At 32.7% G+C, this 23457-nt stretch overlaps 1 protein-coding gene across 4 annotated transcripts in view; it reads right to left on the bottom strand.

Annotated features, from left to right (window-relative positions):
- PIK3C3 (phosphatidylinositol 3-kinase catalytic subunit type 3) overlaps positions 1 to 23457 on the bottom strand; it is a 146350-nt gene that overhangs the window by 99953 nt on the left and 22940 nt on the right. For 3 of the 4 annotated variants that reach the window (XM_017660015.3, XM_017660017.3, XM_017660016.3), the window contains exons 5-8: positions 7665 to 7751; positions 5650 to 5745; positions 2832 to 2903; positions 294 to 398 (exon numbers count right to left, since the gene is read on the bottom strand). In XM_017660015.3, the coding sequence (XP_017515504.3) occupies positions 294 to 398; positions 2832 to 2903; positions 5650 to 5745; positions 7665 to 7751 (360 nt within the window). The remainder of the gene's footprint in view (positions 1 to 293; positions 399 to 2831; positions 2904 to 5649; positions 5746 to 7664; positions 7752 to 23457) is intronic. The other variant, XM_073212974.1, reaches the window with a different exon arrangement.

Here is a 23457-nt window from a genome sequence, read left to right as displayed (position 1 = left end):
CACCATCACATGAATGTACACCAAGGCCTCTCAGGCAAAGTACCTTAGGGTCAGTCAATAAGAATGCTAAATCATGGCAGTATATATTATTTGTAGCTCTGTCTCTATGTCTCTATATTTACTGAAAACCCCAGAAGTATAATAAAACTACAGAAATATGAAATTGCTGAAATTACAAAGGATTCATTAACCTGAAAAAAATACATATCTCAATACTTGCAAGTGAAATCATCAGATGCAACTAAAATAGCCATTTAATTATTTTTACATGAATATTTTATAACTTCTCTTACATTCAGTTGATCCCTTGTGGCAGCATTAGGTTTGAGATCATGGTCAGAAGGTCCACTTCTTAAACTTCGGGCAAGCTTGTGGTGTTTGCTCTCAACTAAATTTTCCTGCAAATTATTTTAAAATATTAACCAACAATGTAAACTTCACCAAAAGGAAGTTTCAATAGACAGAAATAAAAGAGTAAACAGTTGTTTATTTAAGACTATTTTTTAATACTTAACATTTTCTTCTCATAATAACTTTAGTCTCCTCTGTATCCTTAAAATAAATCTCCATTTTGAGGTAGGGAAACAAAGCAGGCCTTTGGCTTCACTAGCACCCTAATATGCACATCATTTCAGTTTCTGGAAACACCTATACCTCATTCTCCACATATTCAAGGTTTTCACATCCTCCGTTCCCTCAAGTATCACCTTCACTCTGAAATCTTCCCTGACAACCCAGACTAACACAGTCCCTCTTTCCATGAGCCACTGGTGACCATGTGGTAGCACTTACTGCCTGCCAGGAGTAACCAAGGGCAGGGACAGCGACCATAATGCTTAAATAAACATATCTGACATTAACTATCTTACAGCCAAAATTAGTTTTCAATATACACCTTTGCTTAGGGGACTATTTTATTTTTGCATGTGTGAATTGTCTGCTTATGCCTTTTTGCTGATTTTCAACTGGCTTTTTGGTCCTTTGTTCCTCAGTTTTTAAGAGTTCTTTATAAAAAGATACTCAGTCTTTTGTGACATATGTCAATAGATTCTCACATTTTGTCAACTGTCTTTTGACTGTTACGGTGTTTTTGCCATGAAATAGTTTTAATGCAGTACAACTTATCAATCATTTTTATTGTCTCTGGATTTTGAGTCATTGTTAGAATAACTTCCTTTACACTGAGAGTAAAGGGCTAATAAGTTTCACTTTTTAGCATTTGAAGTCCTGACCTATTCAGAATTTTTCTCTATGTGCAGTGTGAGGTATAGATCTTAGTTTTCTTTTTCCAAATGGCTAATCAATTTCCCAGCACTATGCTCCAGTGACAAAATGAACTTTTATTACATATTAATTTCCATATGTTTGTGGATCTATTTCTGGACTTTTTATTCTATTCTATAGTCTATTTGTATATGTATATATGTTAGTACCACACTATAAATATACAAATTTTGTAGTCAGTTTTATTGTCTGATACAATGGTATACCAGCTAAGTGACAGTTTCTTTGTTAAAATACATTTCTCTACAAATAAATAATCCTGACTAAAAACAACTAAATTGTTGAGCGCAGAGGGTAAAGAGGGTACTTTTATTTTTTTATCATTTCATTCTTGCTTGCATTTAAAACTCACAATTTTTAACAAATGCCCTAGTTCGTTTTTAATTACAGCAACCATAATGTTAAAGTTGTAATTACTGATGAGAATTTTCTTTATAAAAGAATATACTAAATATATAGACATCTCATCTATCTGACATTTTAGTAGGAGTTACACAAAAGCAGTTATCTGTGGTCCCAATTATGATACTTATTTATTCAGCCATTTCAATGGTAACCACAAACATCCATTCTTGTGTTTCAAATACCAAAAATGCAAAATATAATTTGATTTTATGAAAATTCTGTGTTAGCTTTAGATATATTAACTTGATTTTATTATTCTATGAATAGGAACTGTAAAAGTATTTAGGGTGTTAGTTTCTAAAAGATTCCCAAGTGACCCTTTTTTTCTAACTTTTTATACTCCTTTCTCCTATCTCTTCTTTTGATATTAGACCATCAGACATTACTTCATGCTTTAATAACCTGTATTTACCTCCATCATATTTTTATTTTCCAATGTGCTACTTTTAATAAACTTTGGTCTGATTAGGAAGGGAATAAAATAGAAATGCATAAAAAAGAATAAAATGATGTAACATTTTAACATCATTGTAATACAGTACAGTGATGTAAATGTATTATAAGTATAAATATCGATCTATTGCACTGCTAAAAGGATTTTTTTGCTAGAACTTTCTAAATCTGAAGTCATCTAATAAAACTTTTGTTGCAAAGTACGAATTCTTGTCTCATATCCCTGAGACATTCATTTCAAAATCATCCAAGTCATATGATCCAAAGTCAACAGTTCTAGTAACTTGATGATCTTTCCTATTTTTCAACAAAATCAGTCTCCCTAAAATTTTCATCCATGGATCTCAGAGGTACCTCCTGGTATAATAAACAAGTTCCACTTCTGCTCAATGACAATTTTTTCAAATTCTTATTCTCCCAAGTCCTCACTTCAAGACTATAATATCCCTAGATCTTTCAATAATTCAGATAAAATGGCTCCCTGAGACTACGGTATTCTGACCTTATTTTTAGGTGTTAATATTTCTTGTGAAATTTCTAGCTGAACCTGATTACAGATAGCTGAAATCACTTTTAGGTAACTAAGTTAACTACAGATACACTTTTTAAAAAGAAAATGTATAATGTAGATCTAGGTCATAATCACTCAGGTAAAAAGCACTTTCATAAGAAATTTGACAAAAACTCACCATAGACATCTGAGGGTCAGGAACTTTCACTATCTCAAAGCTTGTTAAAATTGGAGATGATTCATCACCATCCTGGATTACAGTGTGACAAATTAAAACAATAAATAAATAAAATTAAACCAAATGGTACGATACATGATAATGTACACTCCAATGTATTTTAACTCTATATACTGATCATTCCTCCCTTAAAAAAAAAATCTTCTTTCAACTATATTTTAAAATATGTATCCATCTTTTACCTTTTGTTGCTGATGAAGTATTTTGAAAAAGATAAATATAACAATAAAAATTTATATTATAATTTTTAGAGATATGAGATCTGGAAGATTATATTTGTCATTTATTTCTGATTTTGTTTATAATGACAGTGGGTCAAAAATAATATGTCCTAATTTTCAAACTTAAAACAAGAAACCAGAATATAATTAAAATATGCCACAATGGATGTGTTTCATCATTTGCAAAAACAAGTAAGTATATGTTGTTAACTTCAAATTATGACATTTGAGTTCCATTCAAAGGAGCAGAATTTTAAGTGTCGGGCTAATGTTCCTCGATTTTATACACAGCTAGAGATGCAACAGCACTGCCTCTTGGAGGGACACTTACTCAATACAAGGTATACTTGAATAACGAGAATCAATCCATCGATTCTTAAGAAATAAAGCTGTCTTATTTTGTTGGCATTATCATTTTTGAGGAATGTTGACTTTAATTTTTGTCCAATTCAGTCAAGAAAGGAAATTCAGCATAATAAATGTCACTGCATACATATTGGAAAAGGCTAAACTAATTAAGGTCAAAATTCGTTCCCTCACAATTGTACAGCTAACATCAAATTTTTCTGTCAATTTCTAAATGCTAGTGTATTTTCAATTTTAGATACGTGCAACAAAATCAGGAGAGACCAAAAGAGGGGCAGTATTATGACTTTACTTTAGGTCAGTAATTGAGTCTCACCGAAAAACACAAATTCCCACAGCCCTTGTTTACCAGGCTGGTTCTCAGTCATAAGACCAGAAAACACATTCATCAGCCTAAGTGTGACAAGTAATCTTCACTAAGGCTATCTGTCCCAAAAGACAGGTGACAAGAAAGTCTGTTTCCATTAGATTCAATACACTGGCCCAGCAATCTTTACACTAAGTGGAAATATGACAGGGTAGGTAGACAGGCATTAATTTATGGGCAATTTTCAAGAAGCAGTAGAAAGGGGTCAAGAACCTTTTCAAAAATACTTGAAATTCTTCTAATTTCCATTCTGTTATCATTTCATCTATTTTCAAAGCTGTCTTTCAAAAGATCCTTCACATCTCCAGTGTTTCAAAGTAACATCTCCATTAATATGTGTTTGCAGTATAAACTCCATATGGGCAGAAATAAAGCTTTTAAAAAAATCACATATAGTATAAAATGAAAAGTCTAATTTTATTAAAATGCATTGGTGACAAAACAATTTCACTCACCGACATTTCCCTTTCTTTTTTAATGTAGTCTTTCCAATGAATTACTAAATGATATTAAATAGACTATCCTCCTACCATCTTTTCATTCCCAGGGAGTATCTCTTATAAGATAAAAATTTGAAACAAGTTAGCTTTTCCTATGCTGTTACTAAAGGGAAGGGGTACAAGCTAAAGGGAAAAAAATATGAATGTTAACTTGAAAAATAATAGAAAAATGATCATAAATTAACTATATAAACCCTGAACCTGCATTATGAAAACATCTTTCAACTAGGTGAAGAGGATAAAGTGGTACTAACTTCTGATTATAAAATAATTAAGTCACAGGGATAAAGTACAGTATAGAAAATATAGTCAACAATACTGCAGTGACTTTGTATGGTGACAGATGGTTAACAGTTATCATGGTGAGCGTTCATAATGTATATAATTATCAAATCACTATGTTGTACACCTGAAACTAATATGACATTGTATGTCACCTATTCTTCAATAAAACAAAAAAAGACAAAAATAGTAATAGTTATAAATATGTATTTTAAAATAAAACTTGTAACAACTTTAATAAATAAAGTATAGGTGAAATTTAGAAGTGCTGCTAGAGGAAATATTATTCTGTTGAAGCTATATATCAAAAGTCTATCCTCACACTGATTTAAGTACTTGTCTAAGTATTTCTACAGTAATACCTGGTTTATATGATTTTGAACTATGCATACAATTATTTCAGTAGTATATAAATGAAGACCCTTCAACAAGCATTTAAGGTACAGATATTTTTCAAGCTACATATCAAAACATATAACTACTTACTTTCGCATAATGAGCAGACCAGAGTAAATCCTAACCACATATTTGCTATCACTCAGCCTATTGATAACACGGTTTTCTAAACCCTGCACATAGTACATAATTAATGGACATTTATTAAGTCTTTCATCAGCATACATAGGGTTGTATATACAATTCCAATACACTATATACATATTCTTAATAATAAACACATCCTTAACTTCCAACAGCTTACCACTTTTACAATTCCCTCTTTTTACTTTTCAAATGAATACTGTTAATAAAGCTATTGCTTTTATGTCCTACATGCCAATTTGCAAAACAATTAATCAAAAAGTTTTTAATCTCTTGCACATTTACTGAATTCTGTAACCCAAACTGCATTACATGAATAATCTTGTTGTGCTGATATGATCTGATTTGTGATAAACAGCTGCTTCTGACAGCTGTCTGCTGCTATCCTGCAACCAAATAATTCATCTCAGCAAGAACAGTAATTTTTTTAATGTTCCCCTCCCCTCTACTTTAGAGACCATAAACAGTTCCAAGGTAAATACCTTTTCATAATAAACAATACCATATTCCTTATCATCACACTTGACACATCGAAACTCAACCATCAGGTACATGAAATTAGAACTTCGTTTTTCACTCTAAAAAAAGAAAAAGTCAGATTTTTATGTAAAATAATTATCGTCAAGATTCTAAGGATCAGTATATTCATTATTCTCAATTCAGCAGCACATAGATCTATGAAGTACACTTTAAAATGTAACAAATGTTTATGACATTGTTATAAACACATGGTTTTATGTGGTGCTACTATTTTATTTTATACAGCAAACTATTTTATGCAGTAGTGTCTATTTTTCACTTATAATTCCTTCCTGAAACTTCATATTTTTGGGTTCTTAGTGTCTGAATTTCTTGAAGGTTATTTTGTATATATTTGCATAAGATCTACTTTATTTCAAAAATAAAGATGTTTTGTACTTGTAAAAATTTCAAGCAATTTAACAGTGTACCTACCCTTAAACCACATTACTAACTTAACTGTAGAAATTAATATAACAAAATCAAAAGTAAAACAATGTAACCAAGGACAGAGGCCACTTGAGCTTAACAGACATAACCTTTACACAGTTTTCTGAATTTATAAATGGTCTTAAGATGGCTTGCAGTCATTTGTAAACTTTTATTTACAGTATACCTTCAGTATACCGGGGAATAGTTACTTCTTCCCAACATAAAAAATGATGATTGTGTGTATGTACAAATGTACCCCCTTAAAAAAAAATGCAGTGTTATTAAAATGAAAATAAAATGAAAACTAAAAGGCTGATCAGTCTTAACTCAAACACTTTTAAAAATGATTTTAAATCTGTATGTGTAAAATCGTAAGAGTCTAAAGAAGTCATTTAAATTGTTCAGTTTTATGCAGCATATTATTGTCTATTATGGTAATGGTCTCCTCTATCTTTTAAAGAGAGGAGGCAGGGAGGGTGAGAGGCTGGGCAAAGTAAGCCCTAACATTACATTTTCTACAACCAAGGATATCTAAGTTGAATAGAAAAATGTAAGTAGGCATTTTGATTAAACTACTTTTGGAATTTGACTATCATAAAAATTCAAAAAAAGTAAACTTTTCTTCCAGTTTCAGCATATTAAAATATATTATGAATGAATTTAGAAAAGAGACTCAATATTCATACTGAATATAAATGTTAAATACCACTAATTTGTTTTCAAAAAATGAACAGTGCAAGACTTTAAAAATTGTTCACTGTAAACCTAAAATTTTTCTCCCTACTCCCTGAAAACTATTCAGAGAATATAAATTAAGTCAGTTGTGCCCTATGGTAATCACTATAAGCTAGGCATATCACAAAATTGACAATTATTCTCTCCTAATATGACTAATTAAGTTGTGATTTCTGCTCTCTCGACACAGAATATTAGGTGCAATATCTCATATGTCAGTGCAAATAAACAAATAAAAAAAAAATAAATTTTTGTTCTAACTCTGAAGAGTTTCATTGAAGACATCTTTTAATTAAACATATTCTGGACCAATATACAAGATCAAGAAATAAATAAATTACCTGAACCTTGTTAACTTTTTATCAGCCTGCAGAGTCCTCTATGTAATACATTAGACACATACTGTCTTAACTGAGTAGAAGAATGGCTAACAATAACCTAAGGTAACTGGAGAAGAGGTAGCACTGTGTTGAAAATTTATCTAACACTTGGACTTGAACATAAGCGGCCACATGTAGAGAGAAATAAACAAAAGTGAGACATCAAGCTTAAGAGAGGATTCATTTATTATAAGATAATTACTACACTTATGATACCCCTACCTACTTCATGGTTCAGTATGACATTAAAATAAAAGAAATACAGATATCCCATTTCCACTTCTTAGCATTAAACTCACAACTACAGGTTATCCTCAGTACTCCCATATTTCTGGATACCTGGCAACAGACCTGGAAAACTCTTCTAAAAAATTCTTGGTTTAGAAGTCTAGAGATTTTATTTTAAAATAAAAAACAGCAATATAACCCACCTCATTTATCATTTCTATCTCTCTAAATGTCAATCTGTCCAGCCAATCTACTTTCACCATGTGTCCTTGTCGATGAGCTTTGGTAAGCTGTAGAACAAACACAACAGAGAAGATTTTAACACAGGCTCACAGGAAGGAGGATTAAGAACAATAATTATCACCTACATGACACTGGAAATTCTAGCTAATGCAATAAGACAAGAAAAAGGAAATAAACAGTATACAGATTGAGAAGAAAAAATAAAACTTTTTATTTGCACATGACATGATCACCTATGTGGAAAATGTGAAAGAATGGACAAAAAAACTCCTGGAACTAATAAACAATTACAGCAAGAGTGCTGGATGCAAGGTTAATATATAAATGTCTATCAGTTTCCTATATACCAGCAATGAACAAATGGAATTTGAAATTAAAAACAGAGTATCATTAATACCCTAAAAAATGAAATTGGTGTGAAGTCTATACAATTTGTATAATCTATAAAATTTGTACAAGATCTATATGAGGGAAACTACAAAACTCTGAAAACAAAGACAACTAAATAAATGAAGAGGTATTCTATTCATGGACAAGACTCAATTTTATCAAGACAGCAATACTTTCCAATTTGATCTGTAAATTCAATGCAATCCCAGTCAAAATTCCACAAAGTTATTTTATGGATATCAACAAATGATTCTAAAGTTTCTATGGAGAGTCGAAAGACCAAGAATGACCAATATAGTACTGAAGAACAAAACTAGAGGACTGACACTACATATCTTCAAGACTTATTATAAAGTTCAGTAATTAAGAAGGTGTAATCTTGACAAAAGAACAGACAAATAGATCAATGGAATATAACAGCCCAGAAATAGACGACATAAATAGACTCAACTGACCTCTGATAAAGGACTAGATGCAATACAATGAAGCTATACAGTCTTTTCAACAAATGGTGTTGGAACTGGACATCCACATGTAAAAAAAAAAAAATGAATCTAAACACAGACCTTGTGATTTTCATAAAAATTAACTCAAAATGGATAAGAGATCTAAATTTAAAACACAAAACTACAACACTCCTAGAAGATGAGGAGAAAACCCAGAAGATCTTGGGTATGAAGACCACATTTTAGATGCAACACCAAAGGTACAATCCATATTAATCACTGATAAGCTGGACTTCATTAAAATTAAAAACTTATGCTGTGTGAAAGACACTGTCAGAAGAATGAGAAAACAAGCCACAGACTGGGAGAAGATATGCAAAAGACAAACGTGTTGTCGAAAATATACAAAGAACTCTTAATCTTCAACAGTAAGAAAATAAGCAACCTGATTTAAAAAATGGACCAGACATCTCAACAGACAACTCTCCAAAGATACACAGATGGCAAATAAACATATGAAGATGCTCCACATGGCATGCCATCAGGGAAATGAAAATTAAAACACTGAGATGCCACTAAACACTTATTAGAATGGGCAAAATTTGGAACACTGACAACACCAAATGCAGGTGAGGATGTGGAGCAACAGGAACTCTTGTTCATTACTCATGGAGATGCAAAATGGAATGGCCTCTTTGGTAGATAGCATGGCAGTTTCTTACAAAACTAAACTACTCTTACTAATGATCCAGGAATTGGCACTCATTATTATTTACAAAGGTAAATGTCCTTTGGGTAAATATGTCCACATAGAAGTCTGCACATGAATGCTTATAGCAGTTTTACTGTGGAAGCAACTAAAATGTCCTTTATTACGTGAATGGATAAATGTGATACATTGAGACAATGCAATTTTATTCAGCACTAAAAAGAAAAGAACTATCAATCCATGAAAAGACCTGAGGAATACTAAGTATATTTTACTAAGTGAAAGAAGCTTAGAAAAGTCTACATACTGTATGCTTCTGAATATATGACATTTAACTGGTTTCCCAGGGCTAGGGGCGAAGAAGGTATAAATCAGTGAAGCAAAGAGGGCAGTGAAACTACTCTATATGATACTATAATGATGGATAAATGTCATTATATGTTTGTCCAAGCCTGTAGAATATATAACACTAAGAGCGAACTCTGAAGTAAACTATGGACTTTGGGTGATAATGCCATGTCAACGTAGGCTCATCAGTTTAACAAATGTACCAATCTGGTGGGGGGTGTTGCTAAAGAGGGAGATTCTGCATGTGTGAGAGCAGAAGGTACATGCCAAATCTTTGTACCTTTCTCTTAATATTACTGCAAACTTAAAACTACTCTACAAAAATAAAATCTAAAAACCTTAAAAAAGAAAAAAAAAGAATGGTAATGTCACATTCACATTTGATACATTCCTCTACATAAAGGAAATACACAATCATCAGGCAAGAAATGGACCTGGCAAGAAACAAATCATTATTTTTTTAGAGAAAAACAATTTAAAAAAATTTTAAGGTACACCACCTGCCATCTACACACACTAAAAAATCACAAAGTCTTTCCTGAAAGTCTCCATGTTCTATATGTCTTGTACCTTTGATTATCACATAGGGAATTATAGTAAGAATAGTTCCTCAAATGGGACATAAACTATTTTTTCTATTTTCTTCTCATCTTTCAATCTAAAAAGTACTATAAAAAAATAAGGCAGCTACATACAGTAAGGCATTTCTCTGAGACCTATAATTTAGTACTCTAAGATTTAAGCATGTAAGTGCCTTAATTTTAAGAAACAGTGATAAAAAAATCAGCAGTAATAAAATAATTAGCAATAATTAAAAATTCCTAGGAATTTTTAGAGTCAAATTTCTAGCATTCCATTTTCAAACTGTCATTTTGGAACTCACATCTACAAAATCCAAGTATTAACTTCTATTCCTATCCCAAAATTCAAATAAGACAATGGATGCAAAATATGACAGCAGTAATATTTCATGTAGTCTTTAAGGAATTATATTCTGACTAATTTTGCAACATGTTTCAAATTCATTTTTTAAATTAATGAAAATATAAAGGGCCATATTATTCCTCTGCTTTTATGAGCAAAATAACAGTAAAAATCATTAACAAGAGTGTATTTACTTACTAAACACTGATAGCAAGATGAAAAGAAAAACAACATTAATTTACATACCAAATTTTTGGCATTCGTTTTACTTAACTACACTATGAAGGAGACAGTTCTGACCCCAAATTGTAGATGACTATCAACTATTACAACTAAGTGGCAGGACAAGGATTTAAAACCTCAACTCTACATGACTCTAAAGTCCTACATCATACTCCTTCCACCAGTCTTTGCTATCCCCTTTATTGATGAAATTGTTAAGTTCAACTAATTTCTGTAATGTATCAAATGCTATTTTCATATTTATGATACAGTAGTTGATTCCCACTAGTTTTCTCTGAGGAAAGAACTGGCAATAGCAAAGTAAGTTTAGATGAGGAAGAAACTTTTTTCCCTTACTAAATCATCAGAAAAATTAGAAATTTTCTAAAGTCATGTTCACTAGATCGAGAATTTATGTTTGTTGCTATATATTTCCTATATAGCATATTCCTAACTTCCCTGTTTGAATATTAAAGATTACCATTCTCAACCTTACAGACAGCTATGAAAAAATGAATGTATGGTTGGGATGGTAGCACTATAAATTGGTAAGACACTTTGGAGAACAAATTTAAATTATCCTTGATACAGTAACATTTGTATATCATTATTTGCAATACAGAAAATTTAGACACAAAAGTATGTAAATGTCCACTAATAATGGTAGCTGTTAAGTGTACTATAGTACACACACACTATGAAATACTACAATCAAAAACAAGGGAAAATATATATACCCTGGTAGGGAAAGATCATTTTAATACCTTTGAAAGCAAATGCAACTGCAAAATAAAAAGTACCCCATTCATGCTATGAATGTTTACATGTCTGTCTCCTGTACCAGACTCTTGAAATTGAGAGAATTTCTAGATAGTTCTCTGCTTTAATTAGTTTTACAATTTCTGTAGAACTGGAAAAGTCACCACTCAAAATGTCCTCCAGCCACTTGTGCTATTTATCTATTACTACGTAACAAAGCACCACAAAACTCAGTGCCTTAAAATGACATTTATTATTTCTCATGATTCCTGGAGAAGTCAAGATGTTATCTTCTTGAGTGCCATCTGGATTTTTTTTTTTTTTTTTCTGTTAGCCTAATTGTCTCTCAGGGACTCTTTCTCATTTGGTGGCTGGAGCTGGAATGTCCAAGACAGCCTCACTTCCATTTCTAACACCTTTGTGGGAAAGAGTAGGCTCAGCTGGAAGCCAGGATCATGGGTCCTCTTTCCACATGTAATCTTGGTGCTGCTTTCTCTGTAGCTGGTCTTTCAACATCACTCTAGCAGGTTACCTGGACTCCTTACATGGTGGCTCAATGTTTCCCAAAGTGCAAAAACAGAAGCTACCAAGCTGTCTTAAGATTTAGGCCTGAAAACAGGCATAGCATCACTTCAGCTGCATTGCATTTATTAAAATGAGCAACGGGGTAGGGCAGACCCAATGTGGAAGGGTGTGAGTATCAAGAGACATTATCATCGAGGGTTATCTTTGGAGTCTAACTAGTATAGCGCTTATTGGAAAGTTCAAGCATGGAACATAGTTGATTCTTCAAGTGCAAAAGAGCAGGAGGACAGATCTGGAGACAGCAGTCAGCTCTTGGCTATACTTCAGGCAGCAGGGAAAGTCTAGAATTAGCTATCATGATTCCTAATGATTAGCCCCTGCTCCCCCTCTCCAAAATAAACTTGTAGAACTCTCCAAGTGACATGCTACACTAGCCACCCTTTCCAGTACAAACTATAAAGCCTATTATTTTTAAGATTCAATGAAGATGAAATAAATACTGGATGAAAATCTCTCACTAAAATTTTGTAAAATGTTATAAAGCTACAAGGCACTGTGTAAACTGTAAGCAGCTATTATAATTAAACCATAATCTATGTCACCTCATCACTTTTAAGTGCTAATAACAATGTAGAAAATACTTGGGTGGTTCTCACCAGTCCAAAGCAGCTTATACTTACCTTTAATCAGGGATCTTCTATAGATACAGACCAAACACAAGTTTCAACAATTATGTTTCATTTTGGATCTGAAATGTTAGTGACCTAGATCTTTCAAAAAAGAAAATCTGCATTCTGTTAAACAGCAGGGTAAAACTAGTACAATCTGTTTCACAATTGCTTATGAAGAAATAAGTCTCACTAGGGTGTCCATTCTAGGAAGGAGATAGGTCAGGAAATCAGTGGGAGTGTCATCCTCTCTTTTTAAGAAGCACAGGTTTCTACAGAATTCTCAAGAAGTCATTTAAGGCTTCGAAGAGAAATAATGACATAATTATTGAGCTTATCTTCTCCAAGAATTAAAAAGCAAGGGGTTTTAAAAGCTATTTAAATAAAATATCTGTAAAAACCAAATACATGCTCAGGAAACTGCTTGGAGTACTAATCATTTATTATCAGATTTAACGGGAGGACAGAAATATGTGTTTGAGGAAGATGTCTCAGATTAATAGGTGTCCAATACAAGCACGAAGGACTGAAGTAAAAGTAGACCAAGAACTGTATATAGACTATGAACAGAAGAGAAAATAAATGTCAAACTAGATAATGATACTGGGAACAGACTTCTTTGATCACCACAACTCACAATTCAATGTATATTTATATTAATGAATATAATATAAATGGATACAAATGTCCATTCAATGTTAACGAAAGGCCTTTTAATATAGAAGGATGGAAGAATGGAAAACAAATGTTTGTTATCTTTGGAAATCTGCTCAAAAGCTTTGGGGAGTTGTTGAGGGGCAAGGGAGAAGGAGTGACATTCAAAAAGAAGCTGGAGAAAAGAGTGATTCATGCCCTTGGTAACTTTCCCCTAGTATTTACATACTATTATATAACATACATATACTTGATTGCTATTGTAAGTTACAAACCTCAATCAGGTCCTTTACTCTGGGGATAAGCATAGAATGTTGAACAAAAAGAAGCAAGTTTCCTGCCCTTACAGAACTTAAAGATACGAAGGGGTGAGCCATTCATATGGTAAAGATCTACATGCATAAACAGAAATTGAAAAAGTTATGTGAAAGGAATGAACAGGGAGGGTGCTGTGACAGTAAATAACGTAAAGGTCTTGATAAATCCTCTCAGGCAAGTAACACTTAAACAGACTTGAAGGATAAGGAATCAGCCAAACACACAGATGAAATCTCCCAGGCAGAGGAAAAAGCTTGTTTGTCAGAACATCAATGAGCTTGATGTGCCTAGGCATTAGAGAAAGAGCAGAATGATAGTCCTCAGTAAATACTTAACTAGACAAATCAAGTTCTCTTCAAGATAGAGGGTACGAATATCTATCTATACATATAAAAGATGCTTACTGGGAATCAGCTTTCTTGAGGCTCATCATAATCTAGATTTTTCCTCTCCAGTAGACACTACACTTAAAGCCCAAAGAGAGAAAGGAAAGAGTGGAAGGACTGAAAAACAATGTTTACATATTTCAAGTCAGCTTAGGAATCTGTAGGGAGGTAAATGGGGAGGGAAAGACAGACTCATTCAAAAGGAAACTGGAGAAAAATGATTTCTGCTTTAAGAATTTTCCCTAGCCAGTTTCTCCCACATTCATATACACACTTTATCTTTACAAAAGACAACAATCAACATGTGTTTATCAAACAAATAGTAGATATATTGCCCAAGTTCACAGGTGCTATGAAAGATGGGTTAGTTCTGTTTGTTTAATAAGAGATGGTATATTTGCTTAAGAAGTTTAAGATCTAGCTCTGAAAACAAGATGAACATGTAAGACAGAATATAACTGATAAAATGAAAGAAAGATGTATACCAAACTTTGATCCTGATTTTAGTTATGCCCATACACCTTATGACTATGTCCAATAATTCGGAAATCAAATAAATAATCTAAAAACAACCTAAAGAATAATCTTTTGAAAATAAATTGAAAATAAAAATAAACTTTTTATTTTCAAGCTAATTAGCCAATTGAAAAATTAAAGAGGATAATGTCTTTACAACAGCACAGAACTACAAACAGTTTAAATATCCAACTATGGAGGACTGCTGAAATTAATTATGGCATATCCACACTATGCAAAACCCTACAGTCTTTATAAATCATGTTGAGGAAGTATCTTAAATGACCTGGAACAATTCTCAGACACCCTTAAGTGTAAAAGCAGGATTCAATTAAACACACATGGTAAGATCCCAACTTAAAAATAAATACATATTCATTCATGCATAGCATATTTATTTATTTACTGAAAGCATATCAACCAAAATATTAATTATTTCTAGGCAGAGAAGGGATTTTCATGGTTTTTATCACTTTGGCAATCTCCTGCCACTGTACAAAATTGATTACTTTTTTGTTATTAATGGTAATAAACAAGTTATTTTAAAAATAATGGTGGGGAAATCTCTGTTAAGAAAATCCACTGAAGATTAGTATTTAGCAAGACAATGCTAAATAAAGTTATTTTACTTCATGATAAAAACTCAAAAAACAAAGACCTATCTGATTAATTTAACTTGACCATCTGAAATGAAAACCAGGTTATTAACACAGTTGTTCTCTCTCAAATTATTTCTTCCAAAGATCTTTCAGCTAGGTCCAAATAAAGAACCATATATATTAAAGGTTCTTATCATTTTAAAAACATGTTTAATAAAAACTCCCATATATAGAAAGTTATAGGATTTATCAAACTTCACTAATGTCAGCTATATTCAAGAGAATGAAACGGGATTACTCTCTAATCCCACACACAAAGTAAATTCAAAATGGATTAGACACTCAAACTTAAGACATGAAACCATAAAACTCTTAGAAGAAAACATAAGCAAAAATCTCTTGAATATAAGAATGAGTAATTTTTTTCTGGATATGTCTCCCTGGGCAAGGGAAACAAAAGCAAAAATAAAGTGAGATTACATCAAACTAAAAACCTCTGATTAGCACTGGAAACCATCAACAAAACAAAAAAACAACCTATGTTGTGGTAGAATATATTTATCAACAATAAATCCCAATACTTACACCCCAAATATACAAAGAACTCATGGACTCAACACCAAACAAATAACCTGATTAAAAAATGGGCAGAGGACCTGAAAATTTTTCCAAAGAAGACAAAACAGATTGCCAACAGACACATAAAAAAGATGTTCCACATCACTAATCATCAGGGAAATGTAAATCAAAACCAAAATGAGTTATCACCTCACACTAGTCAGAATGGTCATTATCCAAAAGACAAGAAAGAGTAAGACTTGTTGAGAATGTGGAGAAAACAGAACCCTCCAACACTCTTAGTGCTGGAAATGTAAATTGGTGCAACCACTATGGAAAGCAGTATGAAGGTTCCTCAAAAACTAAAAATAAATACCATTCAACCCAGTAATTCCACTTCTAGGAATTTACCCACAGAAAACAAAATCCCTGGTTCAAGAAGATATACGTTTCCCTGTTTATCGCCACAGTATTTACAACAGCCATATTACAGAAGTAACCTAAGTGTCCATTAATAGATGAATGGATAAAGAAGAAGTGGTACATATGCACAATGGAATATTATGCATCCATAAAAAGAAAGAAATCCTGCCATTTGTGACATGGATAGACCTATAGGATATTATGCTAAGTGGAATAAGTTAGGCAGAAAAAGTAAAATAAGCCAGGCAAATACTATATGATTTCACTTAAAAGTAGAATCTAAAAACAAAACAAAACAGCAACAGACTCATAGACAGAGTAGTGACTGGTCATTATGAGAGGGGAGGGGTTGGGGTGGGTGGGTGAAATACATGAAGGGGATAAAGAGGCATAAAATCTCAATCTTAATAGAAATTAGTCACAGGGATGAAAGTACAGAATGGAGAATATAGTCAATAATTCTGAACATTAGTTGGGGTGAGCATCTAATAATGTAGACAACTGTCAAACCACTATGTTGTATACTTGAAACCAATATAATATTGTATATCAACTATGTTCAAAAAACTAAAAAATCAAAAATAAATTACACATAAAAAATCAAACACAAGCTATGCAGTAACTATACTTGAAGACAAAATGTAACTGTATATAAGAATTCACTTGAAGTACTAAGATTAAAAGAGTGTGTGTGTATTAATTAATTCTTAGAAAGCATAGGACTTTTCTTCTATCTTCCTGACTATTGAAGTTTTAGCCTTATTCATCAAACTTTACATGTAAGTCTTAGAAAGAATAGTATTTGCCTCATAAAAGCCAAGTTCTGTATGTCTTCTTTCATTCAGTTAAACACAGAGATTAATCTGTCTTAAAAGCATGTTGCTTTCTATTTTCCTGGAGGAAACTATACTTGTAAGGACAGAAAATATATTTACAGAACATAAATCAATATATTTTTAGGGCTCAATCTTACACTGGCAAAACTAATTTAGTCTACTTGCTACCACTCATTTCAAGACAAATCTAAAGTTTTGACAGTCTTGGACAACCGTAAGCAAAATAAAGTGAGTGGTAAAAAATATTCTACCGGGTATCATTAGGAATAAATTTGTAAGAGATTTCCAAACCCTTCTTTTATGACAGAAAAGAATGGTAACATATAATCAAATCAAATAAGCTATGCTCATAGAAATTACACATATTTTTTGTATATAAACCTATAACTGAGAGGTACTTTTGATGCAATAGTGCCACTGAACAAGTTTCACAGTCTTGAATAATTTCAGCAACTGTCATCATAATTTTGCTTTTTTATTATTGTCATTTATAAAACATCTAAGGAAAGAAATATAATGGGACTCTTCTGTCCAACACAAATTTTATAGCCAGGATTCTGTTTTTTTCATTTTAAAGTAACAAATTTCTCCGTTAACACTTTTGATCAGTGTTCTCCTTCCTCTAAAATGTAGACATTTAAAAAACAGAAGTAATTTTTTGTGTTGTTTCTTGTCATTAAAGTACATTATTACAGACAAAATATATAAATACTCATTTTTTTAAGAACACAAAATTATTTCTTCTGTACTCATTACTATGGTAAAGTTTCAATTGCTTTTTTTTATTGTGGATAACATGTAAAAGTAAAAAACATACAAATAGACAAAGCCCTGTATTCATTTTATATGTACATTTACTTAGATTTGGATTACATTATGGGTAGCACATTCACATTACTGAATTGCCATACTTAGTCTAATATTGTACAGCATATACTGTTCACATCACAACTAACAGCAGTTCACAAGTAAATTGATTGGAAGGTAGAAAACTGAAAATTATCAAGCTACCTCAGCTATAACCTAAATCATTTTCACTACAGAAAAAGGACACTTTCTTTACGTGAAGGCACCTAATCAACTACAGGTATTATGGGAATACCAACTTCCCAAGAAAAGCCCTAAATAAAATCACTTCAAAGTATCTCTAGGATCTTAATATTATAATCTGAAAAAAGTCATTATTAGGGGAAAAGATCATTAATAGGTTCTACTAAATAATTTACTTCATTAAACTAGTTTTACCCAGAATGTCAGTTTATTCATGAACATTATTTCACATAGCTGCTTCAAGGCAGAAACGTATTCAGAACCCAAGAAAAGTCTTAATCAACTTGTTATAAGGTGAACAAAATAGTCTCTGAAATTGTTTCCTTTTCAGAATAGCTTTAAAAAAATAATAATAATAATAACATCATTATTATAATTCCTATAATTAACAGAGAGAATGGAGTCCAACTGGCCACATTTTATCAGTGAAAAATATCCACAAACGCAGAACTAACTGGTTCTAATAAGCCACTGTAAAAGCTATATACATCAGGGGTTTTGATAGCCATTCTTTCTACCAAGTTATAAGGTACCTCATTACTAAAGCTTCCATCAGCTTTCATAGTTCTATTATTTTTAAAGTATAAAATAAATAAATGCCTTCATTTTTCAAAACACCTCCTTGGCTAATTCTGTGTTCAAATACCACTATATGGGCACAGGTTTAAAAAGCCACACAAATTATCAATTAGACCATCTATTCTAGAATTTGTAGCAAGTCACTGTTTACTTAAGATACTGGGCACCCTCTTTTGTGCCATACCTGAGGACCTGCAGGTATATACATGTTTCATACTCCCTTTGCCTCTTCTCCTGTTTTCAATTCTCATCTTCTTGGTATGGACATATTCTCCACACAAACAATTTCTTGACAATCCTTAAACCTTATACATGCCACAGATACTTATCTTTGGAAAGACATTTACATAAAGAATTTAAAGACATGATTTCAGGTCCTGGCTTTACCCTTTAGGAAACATGAGACCTTAAATAAATAATTCACTTAACTTGTCTCAGCTTCCATCTCCTTGCTGAGTTTAAAAACAATGTACATTTCATGAACAAAACCACTGTGTTAAAAGTCTAACCATTATACTATACTTGATAGAATCAAATGAAATCAAGTAAGACAACAGCAGCTAACACTTATTGCTCAGTACTGCTGGACAATATGCTAAATCCTTTAAATATTTTATCTCACTTACATTTAGTCTGCACAATAACTCAAAAAAGTAGATTTAACTATTATTCCTATTTTACAAAAGAGGATTTCATGGCTTATTAAAAGTTAAGTAAACTAATCCAAGATCACAACCAAACAAGTAGAGAATAAATGAAACATAGACTCCAAAGCTATGATTTTAATCACTTCTCCATTTTAGTTCTCAATTTGTGCTAAAGGATTTTATAGATATTAAAACACTATACACCCAAGGTGATTATCATTATAGTTATTACTATTAATAATGGCACTAAATGACAGAAAAAGGATGCTTTTTTTATGTGAAGAAATAGAATACACTTTTTTTGTCTCCAACATTCAGAAGCATGCTTTTGACACAGTAGGCAATGGTGGCAGAGCTAGAGGACTTGTCCACGTTACTTAAAATAAAAATTCTCAGTGAACTTCTCTAATTCATAACAAGTACCTATTCAATACAATGCATTTAATGCAAAATATTTTCTTTCAAGGGCAAATGCTTCGGCAGTTCAAATAGTACTATAAAGATTTAAAATAAATATCCTCAATCCCACATCACAAAATTATTGTGACCAAAAAATTTCTAGTTACCCTAATCTGAATTTTAAAAGATTATTTCATGCTCATGAAAATTTGTCAATGATTATTCAGAAGATAATATTCAAGTAATCCTGGCAACTAAGAAGACAATGTTAAAAAAGAAAATCCTTTTAATCCTTTTAAGATACCCCCAAATGACAGCAGTATCTCACAAAACTTCTAGCTTCTACAAGCTATGTCCTTCAGATTGGCTCCTTTGTGGCTCCCTAAGAAATCAATAATCTCCTGAAGATTAATTTCCATGATGCCTTGAAAAATGGTGCCTTTGTATCAGACACAAGCAATATGGTTACGAGAAAAAAAACAACATGGTTACTAACCTATTATAAATTAGTAAATTGACCCTCTAGACCACTGCATCCACTAAAACTTTCAGCAATAATAGAAGTATCAGAGTAGGTAGATAGCTGGTAGAAGCAGGGAAAGGAAGAGGGACCTCAGCTGGATGCTTGATTACAGTCTATACTTTCTATGTCATTCCCTAGGGCTGTCGAGTGAGGGTATAGATAATAGACCAGATAAAACCTCCTAGTTCCAACACGGAGGAGAAACTGACTTAAACATCATTTCAAACTCCACTGACGTAGTAAAAATCATGCCCCTCTGTCATCAGTGTAATAAAATAATGCCTTCATGAGCCATGACAGTTCAAGGAAAATCAAATATAGGCCAAAATCCCTCCATGCTATGTGAGGGTGGAGCAAACCCAAACCCCAAAGACCCCACCTGTCCCCTTTGATACCTAATCCCACTTAGTGAATATTCATCTCCCTATACATAAAAAGGCTCCCTGTTGAGCCCTGGAGGCAATCCCCCCTGGGTCTGCCCATGCCCAGCTCTCAGGCCTGTATACTTTTTGCCTTACTTTACACTCATTTTCCAAGTCAACTTTTAAAGCTCAACGACTTTTGTGTCTGTTCTTGAATTCTTTCTAGCAAAAAGACCAAGGACCCATCTCCAGCAACAGAAACATTCCATACCTGCACTGTCCAATAGGTAGCCCCGCTAGCCGTATGTGGCTATTGAGCAGTTGAAATGTGATTACAGTAACTGAGCAACTGGATATTTTAATTTTACTTAATTTTAATTAACTTAAACTTAAATTGCCACTTGGACCAATGGCTATTAAACAGTATAGTTCTACCCTATACGTAATTTTTTGAATGGATTGGCATGAACCTATTCTCAAGATACTAATTATTTCTGGATGAACTTTAAAAATCCAGTCTCTAATGGACCCTGACCCAGGGTGACCCCATGCAGCCAACCTGAGGGTCAGACTGAAACACCACATCTTACCACAACTTCACTGTAGCAATGCTCACCTATGTGCTTCACTCAACATTCCCCAACCTATCTGTATCACACAGAACAGAAAGCATTTTTCATCTAGTCGCTATTTTCTCTTTGCCTCCTCTTAATCAAATTGACAGAAACTAAAGCACATTCCAAAGGTATCAAGCAGAGCTGCTCAAATGAAAAGGAGACAGTGGAGAAGCATGCTTTTACAGTAACCTTTTACGTCTAAAGACATGGATTCAAATATAAATCAAACACTAAAACTTAGTAGTCACATCCAAAACCCCAGGTGGATATGCATCCTAGTCATAAAACTCTTAAAATATGACAAGCTGAAAAACTAAGCAGATGGAAACAATAGACAAATTTGCTCAAAAAAGGCACACAATTAACAGACTGGACCATGGACAATTCAAGTGTAATAAATGCCCCAGAAGTCTGGACTTTGATTATTTTCACAAATAAATTCAAACAGAAAGGCATTAGTAGAAGTTAATTAGGGAAACTTAGAAATGAGAAAGAAGCTAACAAAGAGGATGGGGAAAAACTGTATTTTAATACATTCATTTCTTCCTATGACCTACTAGGAAATCCAAGTTACAAAGAAATAAGAACTGAAGACCATGCAGTTTTGTGTCCCTTCCTCTCACACATTTTTCCTTAAAGAAAAACTAGGCATGTTCACAAAATGATGTGAAATCATTAGAACGGTTAATTCCACTAAAATTCTTCTGGAAGGATTTGACTTTTAAGAAAAATGTTAAACCTAGAAAAATTAGGCTTTTAAACTTCAGTTATTCATATTGCAATTATACGTCAACTTTCATAGCTAAGCAGTAAGACAGAATAATATTTAGTCCAGCTTGAATTTGAGGTTCTTTGCTTAATAATTATCTAACACCATCTTTTCACAAGCCATTTAAATACTTCATCTTCATTTCACAGTCCTCTTGTCCCATTATCCCCAGGAGGCCAAGACTGAAGCAACCCTAAAACTAAACAAACTTTCTTCCACTGCAGTTTGAAAATTGTCACTATGCTATTTATTTTGGCTCATGAGTACAATACATGGTAACTATGTTTTGCTATTATTAAGATTTATGTACACCTTTTCACTCTTTGAGTCAATTGCCTTCTCTTCAATTAGAGACAATTATAGTAAATTCAATGGATGGAAATCAAAGTGCAACAAGAAATTAACCATTCAGTTCTAACCACTTAAATCTCATCCATTTGAACACTCTTTTCTTTTCTTAAAATGAAATATAAGTATTACATATAAAATGTCTGCTCCTTTTATATGAAAGTGGAAACATAATCATACACATTCTTTACCAGTTTTTAAAAGTACATTGTATCAAAGACAATTTCAAACTGTTTTGAGAAAGAGAATGACGATCTAACTGAACAAACTTTTCAATGTGGATCCCGAAAAATGAGAGGTGGAGGAGGGAGAGAGGGAAGAAGGGAGAAAGATACCTACTGTGACACAATTTTAAAAATAAAACAAATATCAAGTATTCTAAATACTAAGTTCAGAACATGACAGGTATCAAAGTATACTGTCTGACAGGTTTAGAAGACCACAACAAATACCAATGTATAGTTTCTCTGGTATAAGGCAAGGGAAATGGACTCAGGAAGCCAGAAAATTTAAGTAAAAAAGCAGGCACTAATAAAACAACAGAAGCAACAAAAAATCTAAGATCTATCCACATCATGTTCATTAGGCAGCTCCTGAATAATGCTTTGCTCTATGTATACACATTGCAGAAGAAAAGGAATGACATGAACACAGAACATTCACAACTGCAAATGGCTGACCAACTGCTTATTCTCTAGTAATGTACTAACTATAAAATCCAGATAAATAATCCTAATCATTTGCTATTTCAGTACTTTAAGAATCACAGAATGTGACAGCTACAGAGGACCTCAGAAATTATCTATTCTGGACTTCTGATTTTATAGGCTCAGAAATTATTTTCCTTGAGGCAATAGGATGGCTCAATCTCTGACTCATACAGTGTTCTTCCCAATGTGAAATGCTTCCAAATACCCAACCTTCCAATTTAAGCAAAACTAAAACTTTAAAAAACACATTCTTCTTCAATAGCAGCATGGGTCTAACAGGTTCTGAAACCTCAAATTGCACAGCCAACTGCTATTTACAGAAGAATAAAACACATTGGCCCACAGTGCCAAGAAATAAAAAAGAGCTTCCTTCAAAGTTGGAGCAGTCCCTTCAACAAAGCTTTAAAGATGATGAATTTTTCCCCTTAAGTATAGTAATTACTGGTTTTAATGGTTTCTGTTTAGTCT

The sequence above is a fragment of the Manis javanica genome, chromosome 9 (genome assembly GCF_040802235.1).
Source record: "Manis javanica isolate MJ-LG chromosome 9, MJ_LKY, whole genome shotgun sequence".
Classification (NCBI taxonomy): Eukaryota; Metazoa; Chordata; class Mammalia; order Pholidota; family Manidae; genus Manis; species Manis javanica.
Note: the sequence above shows the minus strand (reverse complement) of the source record. Positions and strands in the feature narration are given on the sequence as shown.